At 46.0% G+C, this 25617-nt stretch overlaps 1 protein-coding gene across 4 annotated transcripts; it reads left to right on the top strand.

The window, feature by feature from the left end:
- Positions 1-17713: 17713 nt before the first annotated feature.
- On the top strand, positions 17714-25338 carry LOC102939285 (gap junction beta-6 protein). Of its 4 annotated transcripts, XM_037890788.2 has the most exons (4): positions 17720-17839; positions 19244-19330; positions 20492-20587; positions 21639-25338. In XM_037890788.2, the coding sequence occupies exon 4, from the start codon at positions 21661-21663 to the stop codon at positions 22336-22338; it is 678 nt and encodes a 225-aa protein (XP_037746716.1). In that variant the 5' UTR covers positions 17720-17839; positions 19244-19330; positions 20492-20587; positions 21639-21660; the 3' UTR covers positions 22339-25338. The 4 variants fall into 4 exon arrangements, with proteins under 4 accessions (XP_007059201.2, XP_037746716.1, XP_037746722.1 ...); XM_037890794.2 differs by lacking the exon at positions 19244-19330; XM_037890779.2 differs by lacking the exon at positions 20492-20587.
- Positions 25339-25617: the final 279 nt, after the last annotated feature.

The raw sequence follows: 25617 nt of genomic DNA, 5'->3' as shown, positions 1-25617 counted from the left end.
GAACAAGGAGTAATAGTCTCAAGTTGCAGTGGAGGAGGTTTAGGTTGGATATTAGGAAAAACTTTTTCACTAAGAGGGTGGTGAAGCACTGGAATGCGTTACCTAGGGAGGTGGTGGAATCTCCTTCCTTTGAGGTTTTTAAGGTCAGGCTTGACAAAGCCCTGGCTGGGATGATTTAGTTGGGGATTGGTCCTGGTTTGAGCAGGGGACTAGATGACCTCCTGAGGTCCCTTCCAACCCTGATATTCTGTGATTCTATGATTCACTCTTTCAAACTCATTCTAGTCATTTCCAGCCATGGAGCAACTGAGCAAAATAGCCACTGACTGCTGTAGAAAACTCTCCAGGATTGTTGCTTAATGGATCAAAGTGAAAGGAGGAGAAGGATTTGATAAGATGCTTTGGATGTGATCCCTTTAAAACAAACATGGGGTCTGATTCTCTAATGCCTTACACATTGTTTAGTCATCAATTCCTGTGCTAAGTAAGTGCAAAGTGGATATAAAATACTTTCAAATCAGACTGGTAGTATTTTACACTCACTTTGTAAAAGGTTAAATGCATACACAAGGTGCAAAGCAGTGGAGAATCAAGTTCATGTACTTTGTTCAAACCTGGTGAAGCAGGACTGATATAGAAATGCAGGACGGGAAGAGACCTTGGTAGGTCATCTAGTCCAATCCCCTACACTGAAGCAGGATTAAATATTATCTAGTTTTACCAGTTAATGTTCATTTTAACATGTTCAGCATTACTGCGCTATTATAAAATACCTAGAGGGGCCCTAGCTAATCTAATCTCTGTTCTATCCCTTTTCTCAGTCCTCCCCTCTATGTTGCCTTTTTAAATGGTCAACTCATCAGGGCAGCGGGCCTGTTTTAAGACAAGTCTACACTACAGAATTAAGTCAACCTAAATTATGTTGATATACAGCCACGGCAGTAATTACATTGCTTTTGCATGTCGACACTATACTCCTAGTGTCGGCAGCACGGGTCCCCATCAGAAGTGCTTGCATAAATTTAACTGATAGCATTGGGCATTGCGGTATGGTTTCTGAAAGGCAGCAACAGTTGATGTAAATAACACAGTGTCTACACTGACACTGCATCAACTTAACTACATCGACCTATGCCTCTTGTGGAGGTGGCGTTATTAAGTCAGTATAGTGGGCGAGTTACATTAGTGTGAGCTACATTTTAGTGTAGACGCTTAGAGAGTTAGAGCAACGTAAGGTGCCATATCTCGACCTTACTCTGTAGTGTAGACCAGGCTTTATTCTGTGTCTGGGCAGCATCTAATGAACTGTTGGGGAATTGCTAAATAAAAGGAACATAAGAACAGACAGACAGGGTCAGACCTATGGTCCATCTAGCCCAGTAGCCTGTCTTCCAGCAATGGCCAATGCCAGGTGCTTCAGAGGGAATGAACAGAACAGGTAATCATCACGTGATCCGTCCCCTGTCATCCACTCCCAGCATCTATCAATCAGAGGCTAGGAACACACACAGCATGAGGTTGCATCCCTGACCCTCCTGGCTTATAGACATTAATGGACCTGTCCTTAATGAACTTATCTAGCTTTTTTTTTTTTTTTTGAACTCCATTACAGTTTTGGCCTTCACAACATCCCCTGGCAACACGGTCCACAGGTTGACTGTGTGTTGTGTGAAGAAGTACTTCCTTCTGCTACTCTGGATCCTTCCTTCTGTTTGTTTTAAACCGGCTGCCTATTAATTTCATTGGGTGACCCCTGGTTCTTGTGTTATGTGAAGGGGTAAATAAAACTTCCTTATTCATTTTTCTCCACACCATTCATGAGTTTACAGACTTTTATCATATCCCCTCTTAGTTGTCTTTTTTCCAAGCTGAAAAGTCCCAGTCTTTTTAAATCTCTCCTCCTTTTTAGTTGCTCTCTGTTCCACACCCAGAATCATTTTTGTTCCCCTTCTCTGTATGTTTTCCAATTCTACTATACCTTTTTTGAGAAGTGGCGACCAGAACTGCACACAGTATTCAAGGTGTGGGCATACCATGGAATTATCTAGTGGCATTATGATATTTTCTGTCTTATTATCTATCCCTTTCCTAATGGTTCCTAACATTCTGTTAGCTTTTTTGACTGCTGCTGCACATAAAGCAGACATTTTCTATCCACAATGACTCCAAGTTCTCTTTCTTGTGTGGTAAAAGCTAGTTTAGACCCCATCATTTTGTATTTATAGTTGGGATTATACTTTCCAATATGCATTACTTTGCATTTACCAACAGTGCATTTCATCTGCCATTTTGTTGCCCAGTCACCCAGTTTTGTGGGATCCCTTTGTAACTCTTTGCAGTCTGCCTGGGACTTAACTATTTGAGTAATTTTGTATCGTCTGCAATTGTACTGTTTACCCCTTTTTCCAGATCATTGATGAGTATGTTGAACAGCTCTGGTCCCAGTGCAGACCCCTAGCGGGGCACCACCATTTACCTCTGTCCATTCTGAAAACTGACCATTTATTCCTACCTTTTGTTTTATGTCTTTTAACCAGTTACTGATCCACGAGAGGACCTTCCCACTTATACCATTACTGCTTACTTTGCTTAAGAGCCTTTGGTCAAAGGCTTGCTGAAAGTTCAAGTACACTATAGTCACATGTTTGTTGACCTTCTCAAAAAATTATAATAGATTTTCGAGGCATAATTTCCCTTTACAAAAGCCATGTTGACTCTTCCCCAACAAATTGTGTTTGTCTATTTGTCTGAGTCTGTTCTTTACTATAGTTTCGACCAATTTGCCTGGTACTGAAGTTAGGCTTACCGACCTGTAACTGTCAGGATTGCTTTTAGAGCCTTTTTTAAAAATTGGTGTCACATTAGCTATCCTCCAGTCATCTGATACAGAAACTGTTTTAAATTATAGATTACATATCACAGTTAGTAGTTCTGCAATTTCATATTTGAGTTCCTTCAGAACTCTTGGGTGAACACCATCTGGTCCTGGTGACCTATTATTGTTTAATTTATCAATTTATTCCAAAACCTCGTCTACTGACACCTCAACCTGGGACAGTTTCCCAGATTTGTCACCTAAAAAAAATGGCTCAGGTGTGGAAATCTCTCTCACATCCTCTGCAGTGAAGACCGATGCAAAAAAATCATTTAGCTTCTCTGCAATGGCCTTCTCTTCCTTGAGTGCTTCTTTAGCACCAGTTGCCTGACTGGTGTACTCAAAATTTTTTTTGCTGTTTGTATTTGAGTCTTTGGCTAGTTCCGCTTCCAATTTTTTGACCTGCCTAATTATACTTTTACACCTGACTTGCCAGAGTTTATGATCCTTTCTATTTTCCTCAATAGGATTTTACTTCCAATTTTTAAATAACTACTACTATTACTTATGCAATCAAAGATGGCCAATAAAAGAAAAGCATTGGGCTTGTGCCCTTTTATGCTTCTTCATGAGGTATAAAAAAGTCCTGAAAGGATAGCACCAGGACAGCTTCTCTGTCTAGGTTAAGTTCCCATTGTGCCACTGGATTTCATAGATTCAAAAACCAGAAGGGATTATTAAATCTTCTAGTTTGCCCTCCTGTATATCACATGCCAAAGAATTTCACCCAGTTACCCCTGTACTGAGCCCAGTAACTTGTGTCTGGATGTATCTATAATGGGTGTGTTCCCAGAGCCTGGCTTGCTTGTTAGCCACACTCACCTCTGAGAGTCCATATGGCAGAGCCACACACTCATCAAACACTGTATACCTCATGCTTAGGGGATCTACCAAATTCACAACCATGAAAAATGCAGCACGGACTGTGAAATCTCTCCTGTGAAATCTGGTCTTTTGTGTATTTTTACCCTATGCTATACAGATTTCACAGGGGAGACCAGCATTTCTCAAACTGGGGGTCCTGAACCAAAAAGGGGTTGTGGGAGAGGGGGGTCACAAGGTTATTGTAGGGGCATCATAGTACTGCCACCTTTACTTCTGCACTGCTTCAGCGCTGGGTGGACAGAGAACAGTGGCTACTGGCCGGGCACCCAGCTCCTGAAGGCACTGCCCGGCCAGCAGCAGCACAAATTTAAGGGTGGCAATCCATACTAGCCCACCCTTACTTCTGCGTTGCTGCCTTCAGAGCTGGGCCCTCGGCCAGCAACTGCCACTCCATGGGCTGGAGAGTGGCAGTTGCTGGATGAGGGCCCAGCTCTGAAGGCAGCAGCACAGAAGTAAGGGTGGCAATACCATACCAGGTTATCCTTACTTCTGCACTGCTGCTGGCGGTGGCTCTGCCTTCAGAGCTGGGCTCCCGGCCAACACCCGCTGCTCTCTGGCCACCCAGCTCTGAAGGCAGTGCTGCCACCAGCAGCAGCACAGAAGTAAGAGTGGTAATACCGAAACCCCCGCTACAATAACTTTGCAACCCCCTGCCCCCACAATCCTCTTTTGGGTCGGGACCCCTACAGTTACAACACTGTGAAATTTCAGGTTTAAATATCTGAAATCATGAAATTTACAATTTAAAAAATCCTATGACCATGAAATTGACCAAAATGGACCATGAATTTAGTAGGGCCTTACTCATGCTGCAGCGACATGTGTTTCGTGGTAGGATTTCTAGGGATATCCCAGGAACCCTAGTGCTGCACCACCGGGAGCTCCTATAGGAATTGGTTGGTGGTATGTTGTGGGAGAACTTGTCTGTCCTCCCCAGACCCCTGTGGAGAAGTGAGTGCCAGGCAGGTCTTACTGTGACTTACCAAGGGGTGGTGGCCATTAGAAATATTCCTGAAATACTAGCAGGCTTTCAGAGAATGGGGTTCCCCAGCTGGCTGGGACCACTGTAGCCTATAAGTCATGGGTGGGCAAACTACGGCCCGTGGGCTGCATCCAGCCCGCCAGCCGTTTTAATCCAGCCCTTGAGCTCCCGCTGGGGAGGGGGGTCAGGGGCTTGCCCCGCTCTGGTGCTGCAGCCAGGGAGCAGGGTAGGGGGCCACTCCACGTGGCTCCCAGAAGCAGCGGCATGTGCCCCCTCCGGCTCCTACACATAGGGGCAGCCAGGGGGCTCCACTCCACACGCTGACCCCACCCCAAGTGCCACCCCCACAGCTCCCATTGGCCGGAACCATGGCCAATGGGAGCGGTGCCTGCAGACGGGGCAGCGTGTGGAGCGGAGCCCCCTGGCTGCCTCTATGAATAGGAGCTGAAGGGGGGACATGCTGCTGCTTCTGGGAGCTGCTTGAGGTAAGCGCTGCCCAGAGCCTGCACCCCGTCCTGCTTCCCAACCCCCTGCTCCCGCCTTGATCCCCTTCCCGCCCTCCAAACCCCTTGGTCCCAGCCCAGAGCCCCCTCCTGGACCCTTAACCTCTCATCTGCAGCCCCACCCCAGAGCCTGCACTCCCATCCAGAACCCTCACTCCCCCTGCCTCACCTCACTTCCCCAGCCAGAACCCTCACCCCCTCCCACACCCCAACCCCAATTTGGTGAGCATTCATGGCCCACCATACAATTTCTATACCCAGATGTATCCCTCGGGCCAAAAAGTTTGCCGACCCCTGCTATAAGTATACATATTTGCTAAGTGAGGCTTGAAGGTTCATTGCATTTCTGCCTTAACTTATACCTTTGCCTTAAGTCCTGTAAGACAATAGCTTAGCTAAACAAGGCATACAGCCATAAAAGCCTAATCATAAGCCGCTAACCAGTAGTAACCCCAGATCATAAGCTACCACAAGAATGAATGCTGTAATACGCAAGTTTGTGTAATACGCACTGACAGGTAACAACAAGATGCTAGTTTCTACCAGCTTGAGACCTTTTAAACTTAGGAACATCAGCAGATGTCTGACCACAAGAATGCCATGGTAACTAATGGACATATAGGCTAAGGAACTTGAGGTAAAAGGCCTAGTAACCTATGGGAGAAAGGCACCCCTGCATTAGTAGAGTGAGGAAATACAAATAAGGAAAAGGGGATGACTCCCCTACTGAATATGCATTAGGCACAGTGGCGTCAGTATAACACATTATAAAAGCTGTATCCCAGCCTGCAAGCCTTGGGAGGGGCCAGAGTGACAATCACTGGTGCTGGTGACAAGGAAGATGATGAGGACAAGGAGGAAGATAATGACTAACACTGCAAGTTGTTCTGCAAGGGATGGTGTGAGTTAGTATATGGGAGCTGAGACTCTCAGTCTGTGTTATCTCTATCTACCTTGCTGGGTGGATTTTGCTAACTGTGTTAATAAAACTATTGAAGCTTTTCCTTAGCGTAACTTTAGCACCCTTGTGGCCAAGATGGAATTTGCTCTGAAGAAAGCTCTGGCAGATGGAGGGTCTGTGGCTCCCGCATGGCTCCAAGGCCCTGTCACCCGGCTGGAGCCTTGTCGGGGTAAGAGCCACGTGGGCAGCTCTGGGGAGCCGCGGACCCTCCTGCCCTGGGAGGGGGGACCACAGGGTGGGGACATGGTGTGACAGATTTATGTTACCAATCTGCCTGAGGTGTCAGGTGATCAGGCTGAGGCCGCAGGATCGTTAGGGGAGGAGCACACCAAATGACTAAGTTTTAAAGCTTTACTAATAGAATAACAGCGGTGAGTGCTGAGAACGCCCCACATCACTCAGAGGAAGGAAGAAAGTGTTAGTGCCTGAGTCCTAACCCACTTTCATACTCACACACGCACAACCCAAGACTGGCCAAGCCTGGGTGTAACGTAAGAAGAAGAGGGGGAAGGGTAGATGAGAGTTCTGTCCTGTGCATAGGCCATCTAGGGTCCGCTGTTAATCTCTGACTTGCTTCAGCTCTCAGGAGGGTTTTTAAGCCCTGGGTTCTTCTGGGGGCATTTCGTCCAAGGACCTCTGTGCTCTCCGCACGAGTCCAAACCAGTCGTCCATGGCTCCCTTCATTTTCCCAAAACACACTGGCTTCAGGGACGCGAGACTGTTGTTTTCCAACTTGCTTACCTTCACAATCTCACTAGTTTTTGCAGCCCCTGCAGTTCTGTTCAACTCAATCCTTTCTTTCTCACGGCTGGCCAGGGTTGAGATATGGGCTTCCAGCTTTTTGGCATCAGAGAGTCTGTCTGTCTGTGTGTGTCGGCCTTGGATGGCTGAAATCAGCTTATCTTCTTATCTTCGGACCTAGCTGGAGCGTCGAGTTAACCCCTTCTCTTCTCCCTTCTTCCCTCTTCAGCCTCTTGCAACCTGCAAAGGAACCTTTCACTCCACACTCATACCTTCAACGCTTCCCAAAATACACTCCAATGCATGTAGAAGCATTAGCAGTATACAGTGCTGATCTGCTTACCCGGGGACCCCATGGCGGGGGGGCATTTTACTGTGACAACGGGCTGGGGGCTGCTCTTGGCCCCTCCATCCTGGGCAGATGGTGGGTCCACAGCTTCCAGCTAACTCCAGCTTCCGGCTTGGCCAGGGGTGGAGCCTTGGGGGGAAAAGGAGGGGCAGCGGGGGGGCCACAGAGGGGCCTCTATTCCCCTCACACACACACTTTTGGGAAGGCTCCACTGCCCCTAGCAGACACTGAGCAATGTGCCTGCACTCAGAGTTCAGGAGTCAGGGACAAAGTTTCAGTCCAGTGGTGAGTCATGGGTATTCTTAGTCATCTCCAACACCAATAATCTTTCCCCAATGAACTCCTCCGGTGCCCTCTTCTGCCGCTCTCTGCAAACCCATTCTCTAAAGTTAGCGTCATCTTAATGGCAAAGCATCATGGGAATCCTTGCTCCCAGGGAATCCTTAAAATCTTTCTTGGCTTATCTTCAGTGTCAACACAGTGGTAGATGAACTTCACTCTTGACAAAAGCAAATAATATACAGTGGAATATTCAAGGAATAATTTGAACTACTACTCCTCATTACTGGCTTCTATATTAAGCATAACTGTTCAGGAGTTGGACCTGGGTGTCACTGATGACAATTCAATATGTGCAGCAGCAACCAAAAAAGCAACCAAAATCTTACGATGCATAAGGAAGGAAAATAATAATGAAAAATTGATCATACCATTATGGCAGTCAATGGAACATGCACCCTTTCCTGGAATAGAGGATGCAGTTTGGGATACCCTATCTCAAAAATAAAAAGACAAAGCAGAAATAGAGGGGTTCACAGATAGCTGATGAGAATGATTAGCGGTATGAAGAGACTCCTGTATGAGGAGAAATGGAAAAGAGTGGACTGTTTCATTTAGGACAGAGACAAATAATAGGGGACAGGACAGCCATATACTAAATAATGAATGGACTAAAAAAGGTAAGTCAGGGATTCCTACCCCTTTCTCAGTCATAAAAAAGAGGAAAGGGAATTCAATGAAAATGAAAGGCAGCAAATTTCAAACCGTAACTTTTTACACAACACACAGTCTATGAAACTCTTTGCCATACGATATCGCTAAGTTCAAGAGTTCAGCAGGATTCAGAAAAGGACTGGACTTTAATATAGTTGATGGGAACACTCACATTTAAAGAGGATTCTTTTAAAAGAAAAAATATTCTCAAAGTTTGGAAGAGATATAAGCTTTCCTACTTAAGAGAAGAAGCCAACCTCTTTCTTGGTGAACAGATGAAAAAGAAATTTCTCTTGTGAACAAATTACAATTACCCACCTCAGGGTTCTCTCACCCTCCTCTGAAACATACAGTATTGATTACTGTCAAAGACAGGATACAGATCCAGGTGACTCACAGGGCTGGGAGTGTAAAGCTGCCTGGGAAGCTTAAACTGACACTTTTCTTACACCATTTTAAAATCTGTGCATGTATGTGTTCAGATTATGGGTCACAGTGAGCTCTTCTCCAGCCATTACTCTTATAAATAGGTAGAATGTGATTATATAACCAAGTAAGTTGATGTACAATTTTCCTTTTGAATTCTCCACATAGTTGTTATCCAAAACCTAAGCTTCCACTTAAAAAATATTGAGTTTCTTCTCCTTGTTGATACCAAGAAAACTTTCAGAATATGAATTCAATGAATCAATCCAATACAGTGATGTCTGCCTGAGTCTGCAGACAGGCTGGGGCAATAACACTGAAAGGTGTGACCTATGCACTCCCCAAAGTGCAAAATTACTTCTACCTTTTCCCACAATTCCCTCTCCAGTGTCCACACCTCCAACTGTCTCCTGGTTGACAACATGGGTGGTGGGGAGACATGGGTGGTGGGGTGGCCCCAACCCTTCTCTGAGGTCCCATCCCCACCCGCCAGAGTCTCAAGCCTCCCTCCCCCAACCACCACCCCGTGCCATAGGAGCCCCAGGCTGGATCCAGCTGCGAAATGAGAAATGTGCCATGCAGCACGTCCCCTCCTGAGACCCCAAGCTGCCCACTGGGAAAAGCAAAAGCTCTTCCCTAAGAACCTGAGCTTTTTATATGAGCCATGCAGGTTCCAGGGCAGCTGAGGAGGTGGTATCTACTACTCAGCTTCCCAAATTTATCAATAATCTCTCTGGAGTCCAGGGAGATTACTGATGAACCTGGGAAGCTGAGTAGCAAATACTGCCTCCTCAGCTGCCCCTACCCTGGAACCTGAATGGCACATAATAATAAGCAAAAACTTCCTCTGGCGAAGCCCAGCCTGTGCAAACCGCCAAAACCCTGCCTCCCCTGGCCTATGCCTAGCCCTCCCTAGTCTATTATGCTCTATGGTTGCCAGAAAACAAAATAATTTCTGAGGCCTCCCTGGGTGCCAACCCAGCTGCTAAAACCTTCAGCTTCTCCCTGTCCCTCAACACCAATTTCTACAAAATAATTACATAGTACAGTACCAACACCAGCAATTTATTGAAAATGTGGGGCAGTGTAAAATAAATTGAATATCAGAAATAATAAGCAACAAGGGCGCGTGTACTGATTCTATTATACTACGTAGGAGATGAAGGACAGAAAAGGGTTTGAGGTGAAATGCTGCATAATTTAGGTGTCCCTACCTCAAAATCTAGGTCTGCCATATAGGAAACTGAGCCTGGCTTGTATGTGTGACCATGAATGTCCATATTGGCAATGCATATGTAAGCAGAATCTGAATGAGCTCTCCTCTGACATCTAGTGGTGAGCTGTGGAAAGGGACTTCAGGAGCTGATCTCATTTGCATGGGCACACCCACCCTGCCTAGGTGCTCAGCTTGATGGGATTGCTTACCCAAATGGTCACTTTTGGCTGGTGTGGGATCTCCAGTCTCCTTGTTATTGGGGCAGGAGTTTATCCTTGCTATGTGAATCAAGGGTAGCAGAACTGTACATGGCATTTCCCAACTGAGGGACTCACCCTCAACCAAATAGCACTCACTAGGCTGGGGACATGCGTTCTAAAGCTCTGGTGAGTGGAGAGAGGGTAGAGGCAGGTACTTGAGTGTGAGCCGGTGTGGGCCCTTTCTAAGGGTATAGACACTATTTTATCCTGTCTCTGTCCAATGTGTAATAGAGCTAATTTAGACCTAACTGAGAGTCTTGTTACATGCTGCAGACCTGAAATTGCTGATACCTAGGTGTAAGAATTAGACCTCCTTTGGTACAATGTCTTTTATGCAAGAGAATGCCCCCTGTGCACCAGCAATAAAGCTTTTCCACTGAAATCACTGGGAGACATATTAAGTGGGGGGCCCTGAAGATATCTTGGCATGGGCAGCTGATGGAGAGGCGTGGTGAGAAGCCAAAAGGGGTGCTGATGTAGAGGCATGGCAAGCTGTCAGCAGGGCGGCTGGTGGAGAAGCGCTGGCAGAGAGATGCGGCCAGCAAGGTGGCTGGTGAAGAGGCGTGGCTGGTGGAGAGGCGTGGCAAGTGGCCAGCAGGGCGGCTGGCGGAGAGGTGCGGCCAGCAGGGCGGCTGGTGGAGAGGTGCAGGCGGTTGGCGGAGAGATGCAGCCAGTAGGGCAACTGGTGGAGAGGTGCAGCCTTCAGGGTGGCTGGTGGAGACTGCCAGAGCAGAGCCCCTCAGAGAATGGCAGCGAATGAGTACCTGAGCAACGGAGCGAGTACGGTGCCTCCTTACTCTCCCAACCACCCAGGGTGGGAGGTGAACTCTGCAGATGCACCTCTGAACTCTGGGTCTGTACTGTCCAAGGACAGCATCTGTGAGTGGGGTGCAGAGAAGGGATGGGAACGTTAAAGGGACTTTTGGGTTACTCAACTTAAGAACCTGAGGGAAAAGGACACTGCCCAACTTACTTGGTGGTGGGTTTTTTGCTCATGGTTTATGTTTATATATCCTGTTTGTGGTGTTTCCCCAAATTAATGCTGCGTTATTTTCCTCCTTTTATTAAAAGTTTTTTTGCTACACTTAGACTTTGTGTTGCAAGAGGGGAAATATTGCCTCTTAAAGGTGCCCAGGGGGTGGTGTGTAATTGTCCCAGCTCACTGGGCAAGGGGCTCAAGCCGGTTTGCGTTGTATTGTTGAAAAGGAACCCCTTGATATTGAACCCAGCCCTTGTGCTGCCAACTGACTGGCAGAAGGGTTACACATATGTTGTGCACATAACTGGCAACACAACCAACCAGACACCCTTCTTGATGTCACTTACACCATTTTCCTGTACACACTGAACTATTTGGTCCCTTGATCACTGTGCACCATATGGGCCCTGGCACTCAAAGAATAATCCTCAAGACAGCTATTCACAGAATTGGGGGGGAAATATTCTATATTTACAGATATCTTTTAAGGGTTGAATTCTGCCCTTGGATGCTACATCAAGAGCAGAATTTGACCCAAAGATGAGACATTTTCAGGCTCTTGATCGCAGCATCCCTGGGCCTGACAGCAGCAAATGCATCTTTTAATCCTGTTTTTAAATGTTAATGAGGAATGCTGCCTTTTTTCTTCAAACACAAAACCCAAGTAAAACATTACGCACTTTAAACATAATAAGGCCAGACTGTGTCTTCACTAGGCTTTGCCTATACTAGAAAAGCTGCACTTGCTTGACTAACTTAAGTTTAAATTCATCTAGTTAAATTCATCTAGGTGGAATCCCCTAGTGTAGATGCACTTAAATTAGTTTAAACCGTCGCATTAAATGAGTTAGATTAATTTGGTAAGGGCTGCTCTACACTACAGAGTTAGGTCTACACCAGCGGTCGGCAAGCTTCGGCACTCGGCCCATCAGAGTAATCCGCTGGCGGGCCGCAAGACATTTAGTTTACATTGACTGTCCGCAGGCACGGCCCCCCCGCAGCTCCCAGTGGCCGCAGTTCACCGTTCCCGGCCAATGGGAGCTGCAGGAAGCGGCGGCCTGTACGTCCCTGCAGCCTGCACTGCTTCACGCAGCTCCCATTGGCCGGGAACGGCGAACCACGACCACTGGGAGCTGCGGGAGGCTGTGCCTGCGGACGGTCAACGTAAACAAAATGTCTTGCGGCCTGCCAGCGGATTACCCTGATGGGCCATGTGCCTAAGGTTGCCGACCCATGGTCTACACACTACCCTGTGTGATGTAATTAAGCCAACATTAGCCCCTGTCTAGACACTACAAGGTCAAGGGAAGAATTCTGTTGACCCAGCTAGTGCCTTTCAGAGAGGTGGATATACTGCAGCAACGGAAGAACGCCTGCTATTGCTGTAGTGTCTACAGCTGCACCACTATAGTGTGTCTAGCGCCAACATATTCTGCTGCCGCATCTCCCATTGGCCAGGAACCGCAGCCAATGGGAGCTACAGGGTGGCGCTTGCAGACAGGAGCAGGAGGGGGCACATGCTGCTGCCTCTGGGAGCTGCTTGAGGTAAATGCCGCCCGGAGCCTGCACCCCTGACCCCCTCCCATGCCCCAACCTTCTACCCCAGCTCTGATCCCCCTCCTGCCCTCTGAACCCCTCAGTCCCAGCCTGGAGCACCCTCCTGCGCCCCCAACCCCTCATCCCCAGCCCCACTCCAGAGCCCGCACCCCCAGCCAGAGCCCTCACCCACTCCTGCAACCCAACCCCCAATTTCGTGAGGATTCATGGCCTGCCATACAATTTCCATACCCAGATGTGGCCCTCGGGCCAAAAGGTTTGCCCATCCTGATCTAGAACAATAAAGCATGCTGAGGAAAGTGCCTCCCACAGTATTTGGCTAGGAAGTCTTTTTTTTAATAGACAGCCCTCTTGTTTTAACAGCTAATGACATATTAGTCAAGTTTGTTTTGCAAGACCTTCTTTGCAATTCCTTCAGTTCTATGTGACTTTTCCCTAGAACATGTTTCCACAAACCCAGTTCAACTTCCTTGTCTCTGAATAGTTTGGCAAGAGGAGAATGCACTTGTCATATCTGCATGCATGAAAGTATCAGAAAAGTATGATGCATAGACAGGTGGAACTATTTAATTGTCAAATCACACTCACTATTCCTGTTTTTTCTGATTCAGAGTTCTTGAACTTGGAGTATCAGGTATCCTCCCTTGGCATATCTTGTTGAATTACTTTCCCCTCAAAGTGAGCCAGCTGCTGACAACAGCAATAAAAGAATGATTTTAAATATCTAATTACAATGACAATTAAACGTGTATAAATATCAAATCTCAGTTTCCATGGAGGAATTCTTTTACCAAAATCCCACACACTGCATCTAGCTAGTGTGTCAATCTGGCTTTTATGCCCCCACCCCCCCATGCCAATGAAACCACCATCATCAAGGATTTCAGTGACCACTTCCTGACCAAATCATGTGGTTTCTACTCCATCCTTATCCTCCTGACCTCATTGCTGATTATGATTGAATCGATCGCATCCTCACTCATGACATCCTTTCTGCTTTTGTTGCACTGCCTGCTGCCTCTATAACTGCTCCTTCAGTATGGCCAATAGCAGTTTCTCCTTCTCATTGCTGTGAATTCCTAGAGGGTTCTGTCTTTGCTTCCCTCCTCTACACCTTACGTCTGAACAAGCAAACTCATGTGGCTTCAGCTATCACCTGTACACCCTTTATATCTCAAAGAGATACAGCAGAAATACAGGGGGGCCAGAGACAGACAATGAAAATCATTAGATACATGGGGAGACTTCCATAGGAGGAGAGGCTGAAAAGATTGGGACTGCCTAGTTTAGCGAAGAGACAAATAAAAGGAACATGACAGCCGTATTTATTTTTAAGGTCAGGCTTGACAAAGCCCTGGCTGGGATGATTTAGTTGGGGATTGGTCCTGCTTTGAGCAGGGGGTTGGACTAGATGACCTCCTGAGGTCCCTTCCAACCCTGATATTCTATGATTCTATGATTCTATGTAAAATAATGACTGGTATAGAGGAGGTAAGTTGGGCACTCCTATTTATCGTTTTGCATACTACAAGAAAAGTGGGTCTGTCAGTGAAGTTGAAAGACAACACATTTACAAATGCTAGAAGGAAATACATTTTGTGCACCATAGTTCCTGTGGACCTCATTTCTGCAAGATATATGGCTCAGTTTAGTAGGGTTCAGAAAAGGATTAGGCATTTTAGTAACATAATCCAGTTACATTAGATAAATTTGATAACATAGAAATAAACCCTCATGCTTCAGGGCATAAGCATCCCCCAGTTGCCTGGGGTTAAATGAAAGTTTCCTCCCTGGGCTGGTTACTTCATAATTGTCCGTCAGAGGGTTTCTTAGATCTTCCTCTGAAGCATCTGGATCTAGTCACTGACAAAGAGGACACCAGACTAGCTGGACTACTGGTCTGATCCAGTATGGTAATTGCTTTGGGCCTATGTTACGTTCATCAATCTATGCCTGTCAGGGATAGTCTATGTCCTACCCCTGCGTAGGGGATAGACTAGACAACCTCTCATGTCCCTTCCAGCCCTACATTTCTATGATTCTCCACACCTGACCAATCCCTCTCTGTCCAGTGCCGTATGTCAGTTATCTCACCAACATTTCTTCCTGAATGTCTCACAGACAACAAGTTGAACACTGTTACAAGAGAGCTCCATATTTTCCATTGTAAAATCTTTGTAATTATCTCCCCCAATCTCTGTAATTATCAGTGAGAATACTACCATCCATCCCATTGCCCAGGCTCAGAATATAGAAGTGACAGTCAACTTCTCCCTCTTCTTCACCCCACACATTCAGATTGTGTCCAGATTTTGCCCTTTCTTCCTCTGCAACGTAGTGAAATCCAATCTCTCCCCTCTGCCTGACCACTAAAACGCTTGTCCTTGCTCTGATCATCTTGTGTCTTGATTACTGCAACCTCCTCTTCTCTGGAATTCTCAATGCCTTCATCATCCCCTCTGGTCCATCAAGAGCATGGCCACTAATATTATCTTCTTGGCCTGTTGATCTGATATCAGTTCCTCTCTGGATCTCTTTCCTGACTTCCCCTTAACCACTACATCAAGTTTTAAGTTTCCTGTGTTCACCATTTGCCTCCTACACAATCCATCCTAAAACTATATCTCAGAACGTATGTCTTATTGTGTTGCCATACCCTTCTGCTTCACCAAAGATGCCAGCCTATTCATCTTCCCCTACTCCTTCCTCTGTGTGTGTTCCCATGCTGCCCCATTTGCATGGCAGGCCTGCCCCATCCTTACTTCCCAGCCCACCAACCTCTCCTTTAAATTCCTCCAAAAGACTCATTATTCTTGGGCTATGTCTTCATTGCAGAGTTAACTTGACTTATCTACACTTGAGTTATTCCTCTCTGAGTTAGCCGAGCTCAACTGAAAGCAGCCATGCTGAGGACTAACAGTTGAATTGTTGTGTATACATTGGCACTGCATTCACTTGTGTGGGGCCCTAAGACTTCTGAGAGAACATCCCATAGTTCTTGACAATAGAGTAAGCAGAGTCACTCTTTGAATTCTTTCCCAGTAAATTGTGGGAGAAGTTATCTATCCTTTCTCAGTGCATGGGATGGGATGGGGGATGAAGGTGGGGATTGTGGGAAGCCATTGGAAGACTAGTAGCACTTGAGTGTCACTGGCCCATCATCACACTTACAGTGTGGGTGTGTTAGCAGCTAACAAGCTGTACTTACTTGAGATTTAGGGCTGGTCTACACTGGGAACTTACATTGGCATCGCTACATCTCTGAGGGGTGTGAAAAATCCACTCCCTGGAGAGACATAGCTCTACCGACCTAATCCCCAGTGTAGACAGCGGTAGGTCGACAGAAGAATTGTTCCATCAACCTGGCTACAGCCTCTCAGTGAGGTGGATTACCTACACCAACAGGAGAAGTAGTAATAGCAACCCAAATGCATGGTTTCTACCTTCAGCACCCCCACAATACAAATTGTTCAAGCACCACTGGTAGGTAGCGTCTACACTGAAGTGCTACAGCTGCAGTGCTGTTGCTGTAGCAATTTAAGCATAGACGTACCCGCAGCCTTTACCCCCTCCAGTTAAAAGCACCACTGCACTTAAGGGTTTGTGTGTATGAACTAGAGTCAAATTAGGAGCAACACAAGTTAACTGGAGTTAACTGTGCAGTGAAGAAACGCCCTCTGCTGCCTCAGTGTAATCAACATACAAAACCTCCAAGTGATTCCATTAGACCTGATTGCTTCCAACCCTGATATTCTGTGATTCTAAGAACCTCTCTTGATAGCTCAGTGGTTTGAGCATTGGCCTGCTAAACTCAGGGTTGTGAGTTCAATCCTTGAGAGGGCCATTTGAGATCTGGGGCAAAAACTGTGGATTGGCCCTGCTTTGAGCAGGGGGTTAGACTGTCCCTTCTAAGCCTGATATTCTATTATTTAAACTAGGAAATTAGCTCAATACAAGGGCACCCCAGAGCCTTCCCCTCCCTGAGGCCCCTTGCCTATGTCCCTGCACCCTGGGCCCCCTACCCAGGGCAGGTGGAGGGATCCAGGATCCCCACAGCTTCCCACGCATCTCTCCCCTACCCAGCTCCAGCCAGGGATGGGGGGGCCTCGCAGCTCAGCCATGATAAGAGCCATGCTGGCAGCTGTGGGGAGTGCAGCGGGCCCTCCACCTGCCAAGAGCAGCCCCTGGTCCATGTCTCCATCCAGGGCAGGTGGAGGGTCCACTGTGGCTTTCCACAGTTGCTCAGGGTGTGAAAAATCCACACCCCTGAGCAACGGCGTTATACCAACCTAAGCCCTCCGTGTAGACAGCACTATGTCGGCCAGGAGAGCTTCTGCTCACATAGCTACTGCCTCTGGAGGCGGTGGGTTAACTAAGCAGATGGGAGAGCTCTGTCTGTTTAGTGTGTCTTCATTAAATCACTACAGAGGTGCTGACACAGCTGCACGGATGCAGCATTGTAAGTGTAGACATGTCCTTAGGTTTCCCAGCACATGGCCCTGTGTGTCTCTTGGACTGTAAACTCTTTGGGGCCCAGGCCTCTCTCCTTTCCCGCCTTCTGCAGCGCCAGGCACACTGTTGGCAGCGAGCAAATACTAAAGAGCCCTACAATAATAATATTGTGGCAGTAAGAAAGCCTGCGGGGGCTGCAAGCCTGTTTTTACACACAGGGAGAGGCGACGGCATTTTGGCCCAAATCCATTGCTTTAGGGGGCTGAAAGGAGGCGCGGGGGAGGCTGTGAAGCAACTGGGAGGTGCAGAGGGCTCTGTGTCAAGGGTCACTCTGCCATGCAGGGGGCAATTGCCCCCTTCCCATGGGTGGCTCGGCCCCTCTCCGAGCTCTTGGGAGGGGCTGGGAGAGGGACTGGGGGCGCTGCGGCGGGAAAGGCGGGGTCCAGGCCCGATGGAGGAGATGGGGGTGGGGGCAGCGCCTCAGCCCGGCTCGCTCCGGGGAGGGGGAGGAGGCGGAGGCGGGAGTTAAAAGCCGCTGCCGGGAGGAACCTTTTGGAGACAGCAGCCGCTGGGACCTGAGGCGCCCGCACCGCCAGCAGCCCTGCCTGCTCCGGGGCGCCGATCTCCCGCCGCCGCAGGCTCCGCGCGTTGCTGAGACAGGTGAGGGTCCCTCGCGGCGGGGAATCCGGAGTAGAGCGGAAGCGTGACGGCGTGTGTGTTTGCGCCCACAGGAGAGGAATCCGGATTAATATGTGTGGGGTGTGCTGCTCGCACACGAGGGGGGATGCGGAGGGAATACTGCGTGTGTACAGCAGGGGAACGCTACGCAAAGAATCCAGATTAGAGGGCAGTGTGTCTGTGACCGTGCAGGACTGGAGGAATCCGGATTAGAGGGGTGCTGTGTGTGTTACTGAAGGAGCAATCCGGATTAGGGGGGTGTTGGGGGTGTGTGACTGCTCGAGGAGTCTGGATTAAAGAGGTGCTGGGGGTGTGACTGCAGGAGCAGTCTGGATTAGAGGGTTTGAGGCAAACTCTTGCCGTATTTATATGAAGTTTCCTTTTTCAGGTTTCAGAGTAACAGCCGTGTTAGTCTGTATTCGCAAAAAGAAAAGGAGTACTTGTGGCACCTTAGAGACTAACCAATTTATTTGAGCATAAGCTAAGTGAGCTGTAGCTCACGAAAGCTTATGCTCAAATAAATTGGTTAGTCTCTAAGGTGCCACAAGTACTCCTTTTCTTTTTCCTTTTTCAGTTCTTTTTCTGATTGGGGTCTCGTTTGTGGATATCCCAGCCCTGGAGCAGTGAGGGTGCCTGGTGGCAAGAACGCAGGATTTGCAGGCTCTTTACTAAACGGGGACATCTAATTTAAAAAGACTAACCACAGCAGAATATACCAGGGAAGGCTGAATTAGGGGAAAGTTGAGGCTTCAGGGGTAAAAGGGAATTTTTCAGTGTTACGTTTAACCCAGTGCATTTTGATCTCCTTCACTTTTGTTAATACTTTATCATGAATTGAGTGCAGAGAGGTTAGCAGCCCGGGGTTTGAACTGCTCAGCATTCCTTGAACGAGTAAAGCGGAAAATGTGCTAAGACAGCTCAAGCAATACTGACATGTCAAACCTTACTTGGCTTGTACATGCAAAGTCTTGTATAGGAGAAACACCTGGTTTCCTTGAGGGTGAAAGGAGTGAGTTCTTAAAGAAATTATCATGCATCGCTGCTTAATGACAATTTGCTTTTAGCGTCAATATTTTAATTAAACTACCTGTCGTTAAACCATCCTACTGTTTACAATCTTGAATTTTTCTAGGAGTCAATGAGAGTCTGCTATTGATTTAAATAGAAGCCGGACTAGACACATGAAGAACATGTGCTGTGATTTTTATAAGATTTTTATCACTCTGTATATTTTAACTATAAAAATGGGATTTTCTAATAATTTCTGTGAAGGTAAAGACAATGTGAGTATTCAGGATACATGTTGTCAGTTCCAACAACTGATTTAAATGCTCCCATAGTGGAAGGAGAGAAGGAAAAAGTGTTTCATGTCCAAAATCTCTACAGGTTCAAGTGGATTCATATCCACAATGCAAATTTGCTCTTCGTCAGCACTCCTGTTGGATATCAGACTGGCAATTTTAAAGAGACAAGGTGGGTGAAGTAATAGCTTTTTCTGAAAGAGACAAGCTTTTGAGTTTACATAGAACTTACACAGAGCTCTTCTCCGGGCAGTTTTAAACTCAGATGTGTGATAGCACATCCAATGCATGCGATGAAGTGAGCTGTAGCTCACGAAAGCTTATGCTCAGATAAATTGGTTAGTCTCTAAGGTGCCACAAGTCCTCCTTTTCTTTTTGCCAATATTTGCAGTTCTTTTCCTACTTTCAATCAATTCGTACTAGTCCAGGTTTTTTTTAACAATCCTTTTTTAATTGCTGAGATTTTATGTGATGAGTGAGAGTAGGTTGTTAGCAGAAATATACAGCATCTGATCATGGTCAAGGGAATAGGTCATCACAGAAAGCAATACAGAATGGGACCAACTTGTGTGATGGGAAAATAGAGGGAGGCTAAGAATTTCAACCACCTTTTCAGGGCTGCCTTTTCTCCTTTATCATTCAGTTTCTCCTTCCCTTATCACAGCAGTAAATCTCTGATATCTCCTTCTGCTTTAAAGCTTATCCCCACAAGCATATCTGCCATGTCAAGAGATTGTGTTACTGTTATAATGTGCTAGTCCTCTTTGTTGGCATACCACTTGGTCTTGCCTGTGTAGACTACAATAAACCCTGTTAGAATATGTTCAGGGAGTATAGTGTTATAACATGAGCTTTGAGTACAGTAGACTTGCATGTGTAGACAGGCCTTTAGGATAGACATTCACCTCCCATGTGGCAGAGAAGCCCAATAATTGCTGCATGTTACAGAACAAACACAGTGCATGATCCTTCCTCCCCTGGTGGAGGGTGTATCACCTTCCAACAGGCTTTTATCCATGGCCAGCTTGGCCCTCCCACACAGCAGAATTGAACATTATTCCTAACGGATAATGAACCAGCCCTGCCCGAGTTTTATCTGCTGTTTCAGAGTACTTTGTCTACTTCATCAACAATTTCCAACAACTGTGTTCAGTGAATGATCCATGTCTCAAGGCAGCATATCAGCATCAGCAGAATTTACGCTTTCATTTAAAAAAAAAAAAAGTTTCTCTACTGGATGTGAAGAAAACTTTCCAAATGGGAAGTAGTGTAGCACTTGCTGTGCTTTAGAGAGACTGAAACAGCACTAATGAGAGGTTTGACTTACTCCCAGGGCTTGTCTACACTTAAAATGCTACTGCGGCACAGCTGCACTGCTTCAGTGTACACACCATCTACGCTGACAGGAGGGATTCTCCCATTGGTGTAGGTAAGCCACCTCCCTGACAGGCGGTAGCTAGGTCGATGGAAGAATTCTTCTATAAACCTAGCACTGTCTACACTGGGGCTTAGGTCAGCTTGACTGCGCCACTCGGGTGTGGATTTTTCACATCCCTGAGCGACATAGTTACGCTGACCAAATTTTCTAGGGTAGACCAGGACTTATTTATCTCATTTTGGTGTTAATTCTGAAAACTAAGGCCACATCTACACTAGTGAACTTACAGTGGCACAGCTGTACCAGTGCAGCTGCTCCGCTGTAAGATCGCTCATGTAGCTGCTCTGTGCTGACGGGAGAGAGCTCTTCATCGACATTATAACACCACCTAAATGAGCAGCGGTAGCTATGTCAGTGAGTGAAGCTCTCCCGCCGACATAGTCCTCCTCTGCACACCCCTGACCGACATAAGTTTTGCCGACATAAGTGGTACTGTAGACCTGGCCTAATTACATTTCAAATGTCAGCATTAACTGTTTAGCTGATTATTTTTTAGCATAAACATCCACCTCCTATAATGTCTGTATCCAGTCTGTGGATGGAGGCAGTGGTGATACATGGAGGTGGGTCAGCCATATCCTTCTGGCCCCTTCAGAAGCTTAAAAAATTGCTCTAAGAGGGGGATGTCCTGCAGTGCCAGCCTTCTTTCCCTGACTCTGGGGTGGAGGAGGGTTGAGAGGGAAGCAGCAAACCACTGCTGGACTTTTCCCACAGAGATGGAGAGCTCTGAGAAAGAACTGAGGACACAGGTGAGAGGAGGGCTCACTTATTTGTTGGCCTAACCATATCTTAACCAACAACTCCTTTGGAAATGTCAGCACCATCAGAGATCAATATAATTAATGCACTAATAAAATGTTTGATTCCATCATCTTTTTAAAATATGGGCAGTGCAAATTAAAATGACTTGCGTTTGTCTATTAGTCTGTTTACCTGCAATGCTGGGCTAGTGCCAAGAAACCTCCCAGTTCACGGAAGTTATGGTATTGATTTTCTAACCCTTGATAACTGGTCCTTTGGTATATTCCTCTTGTCATATTAGGTCAAAGGACACAGAAGAGAAGATGGACTGGGGAACATTGCAGAAGATTTTAGGAGGTGTGAACAAACACTCCACCAGTATTGGGAAGATCTGGCTCACTGTCTTGTTCATTTTCCGTGTTATGATCCTCGTGGTGGCTGCAGAGAGAGTCTGGGGAGACGAACAAAGTGATTTTGTCTGCAACACTCTGCAACCGGGATGCAAAAATGTTTGCTACGACCACTTCTTCCCCATCTCTCACATTAGACTGTGGGCCCTCCAGCTCATCTTTGTCTCGACTCCTGCACTTCTGGTGGCCATGCATGTTGCGCACAGACGGCATGAGAAGAAAAGGCAGTTCACAAGTGGTGAGCAAGTGGATATTGAAGAACTGAATAAACAAAAGTTTCATATTCAGGGCCCCTTGTGGTGGACATACACCTGCAGCATATTCTTCAGAATCATCTTTGAAGTTGTCTTCATGTATGTGTTTTACGCCATGTATAATGGATACCAAATGCCTCGCTTACTGAAATGTAGTGCGTGGCCTTGCCCCAACACAGTGGATTGCTTTGTTTCTCGACCCACTGAGAAAACAATGTTTACTATTTTCATGCTTTCTGTGTCTGGGATCTGTATGCTGTTAAACTTGGCTGAAATGTGTTATCTGGTGATAAAATTTTGTATGAAAGCACCTAGGAAACCAGTAACTTTTAAATAGCTCCCCACTTATCAGAATATTTTCTCCCCCAATGTCCTGATAGGTATAAAAAACAGTGCTGTTTTTCAGGCTGAATGAAAACAAAATGTAAACATAAAATGTAATTTATTTTAAAAATCTGATAGCCCTCCCATGAAACTTACTGAGTTTTTAAAGATCATGTATGTGTGCTGAATACTCCCTTAGCTGAATACTCAGAGAGCCTGATCCTGCAAGCTGTAGCTTTTCAAATTTGCAACTGGTAGAAGAGTAAACCCTGTGCTGATTCTAATGTTAAGAAGCCAGTGGAGTGTAATCATTTTAAAAAGGAATACACTTGTGTGCATCTCGCTGTGGGAGAGGCCAGAGAGGGGAGATCCACACGTTCCTAGCACATAGTGTGTGTTGCACCAATCACTTTCAGTGATGAAGCTGCTAAGAAGGGTTTGTGTCTGAATGGGACAGAGATTTGGTTTGGGGCATTTTTAGGCATTCTCTAGTTTTAGAGACTCTCCTCGCTGCACTGGGGAAAGAGGAAGGCAGAGAGGCAACTGCATCTATGGTAGGGTCCTTGTTTCTCTCTCCAAGCAATCCCCGCATTCATGGAGGGAATGTGTATGTATGTGTATATATATATAGTATGCATGCATACACAGCCTAGTACCGTATTTTTCAGCAGATTCCTTCTAACTGATCTCAAAGGGGGTGGCTTGTTCAGTTCAGCCAGTGGTGAAACAAGCCATGGCAGTATTGCTTCCATGGAGGCAACCACATGGAAGTTAGCATTGTAGGGGGTGGAATTGGAATCCCTTGCTCATTCCCTGGGAGAGGCAATCAGGCAAACACCTCCTTCCCATATAATAATTTAGAGAAAACATGAGGCTGGGGTGCCCAAAGGCTTTCTTCTTCCACTCTTTCCCTGCAACACATTTTTCCAGGGAAAGGGGTGGTGCTGAGGGCCTCAGTTTGGTAGGTTCAGTTCTAACATTTGAAAAAGATTTTTTACCAAATAATTGGCCCTCCTTCAATTGCTTATTTTAAAAGTTTGTGCTGACGGAAGAACAAGGAAAATTGTTTCTTTATCATTCCATTTTGTATTGCTCAGGACAACTACTGTACTTCAACTCTTATTGCATAATACATAGCAGGACGCACCCTCCTAGTGTTCCGACACAGTTCTCTTCTTTCTATCCATTCTAGGTAGCACTTAACCTTAAAGCCTTCTCCAAATCCTTAACTAACCCACAGTAGGGTGTATCAGTCTTCAACACTCGCACTTACAGTGTGAGTCACTCGTCCCTCATTTCACAATGTACACAGGAGGAGTTAGATGATCCCTAAAGATCTAAAATAACACTGTCTTGGCATGAGAGATGTATGTTATAGGAACCTTCTTTTTCTTTTAAAGTTCCCATTGTTAAGATGTAAATTGCATGTAACCAAGTGGAGGAATAACAAGAGTGCATCTGGCCCTGTATCTTTACAATATTCTCAGTAACCATTAAAATTTACATATTTACATTGGGAATTTCAGCATTACATGTAGCAATACAATTTCAGCACTTCTCCCAAGTTCCTACCCATTAGAAGTAACTGTAGAGAGCCAGTTACTCCTGTTATGGGCTGCAATAACTTGGTATGCCCAGAGAGGGCATATTTTAGGGGCAGCATGTAGAGTATCTAGGTTTCTCCCCTTACATCTGTTGTCGCCTGCAATACATCCCAATTTATTGCTGTTGGAGGAAATGAGGATGCACTGATTTAGGCAGGGTAGCATGTGGAAATATTGCTAACCTGCATCACCTCATTGTGCACTGGAAACGGAACACAAACAAGTTACTACTACTGATGTATTGAGTATCAGCTGGTATGTCGGGCCCCATACCAGATATGTTCATTACAGGCTTAGGTTGGGTGGACTTTCAAAATGTACAGTCAGAAATCTGATACCTAATGGGGGAGGAAAAGAAATCAAAGCAGCATTATCAGAAACAGGAGCAAAACTTGAAAAGTAAATAAGAATTAAATGGGAAACTCTGTCTGTATGAGAACATCCTTCATCCAACTGTGGTGAACAAAAGCTTTGGCATGCAGCATGCTTTTGCTTGGTTCCTGCACAGTTACATGTCCAACTACAAAAAGAACAAGCTGTTTCTACACTCCCAAAGCTCTAGTATTATGTTTGTTTTGTAACAATTATCATTTTTACTTCATTCAGAACCCATAACTAAAGCACTTGTAATGGCTGAGGTTCTGTGTTACTTAAAATGCTATGGTGTACAACTGTCTAGTGAAAAAGTAAATTTACTGTCGAAGGAAATGTAAGCTCTAACACCACTTTCAATAGCCAAGAGATACTGTAAATAGAGACATTTTTAACTTACATGACAGGTTAGTTAGTTTTATAAATAGTTACATGGCGTGCTATAATGCCAGCTTTATGAGCTGGTAATGGAATGATGTGTATGTAACCTGCAGCAGAAATCGGTTGTCCCATCTACCGAAGGCTTTACAGCAGCAGAGCAACAGCTGGAAAGACTGGTGATAAAAGGTTTACCTCCTTCGTGGAAAGGTGGTTTTACTACGGTCTGGCATTGGGTGAGGGGGCTGTGTTAGGACGTGCTAGCTTGACAAACTACAGATTTAAAGGAATTTGCAAGTGGATGAAATGAAGATGGTCCACAACTGATGGGAATCTCAGGTTAATTATTTTCATCTAACAATTTGGCTTTTAGGTCTCCTGAAGCAGTTAAATAGAGGGATTGGAAAAGCAACTGGGAGTGCCCATGCATGGTTCTCATCCTGAATTGTAATGTTAGTGATACTAACCCTAGCTGGGTTTTATCTGTAAGATTTTCTTTGTTTATATTTTTATTTAGCTAAGGAATTGATGTGTAGAAACATGTGTTGTTTGGACATTTCCATGGGAAATAAGCCTTGTGAACCCATTTTTGTGTGGCCCCATTGCATGCCTGACTTGTTACAGAGAGATACTGTTCAAATAAAAAATATAATTCTCTACTGGAGTTGTCTTGTGTTTTTTCCTCAAGTGCATTAGAAATGTTTGTTTCTTGTACATGTTGCCTAAAATCTTTTCAGATGAGTTCAAAGGCTATTTGCAGCAAGCCTGGCAAAATGGTGGGAAGGGATAGCTCAATGGTTTGAGCATTGGCCTGCTAAACCCAGGGTTGTGAGTTCAATCCTTGAGGGGGCCATTTGGGATCTGGGGCAAAAATTGGGGATTGGTCCTGCTTTGAGCAGGGGGTTGGACTAGATGACCTCTTGAAGTCTCTTCCAACC

This window comes from Chelonia mydas, chromosome 1, assembly GCF_015237465.2.
Source record: "Chelonia mydas isolate rCheMyd1 chromosome 1, rCheMyd1.pri.v2, whole genome shotgun sequence".
NCBI lineage: Eukaryota > Metazoa > Chordata > Testudines > Cheloniidae > Chelonia > Chelonia mydas.
This window is presented reverse-complemented; position numbering and strand designations above follow the sequence as displayed.

What these genes read in the sequence shown, in the direction of transcription:
- LOC102939285 (XM_007059139.4), top strand. Translation starts at nt 21,661, where the DNA reads ATGGACTGGGGAACATTGCAGAAGATTTTAGGAGGTGTGAACAAACAC.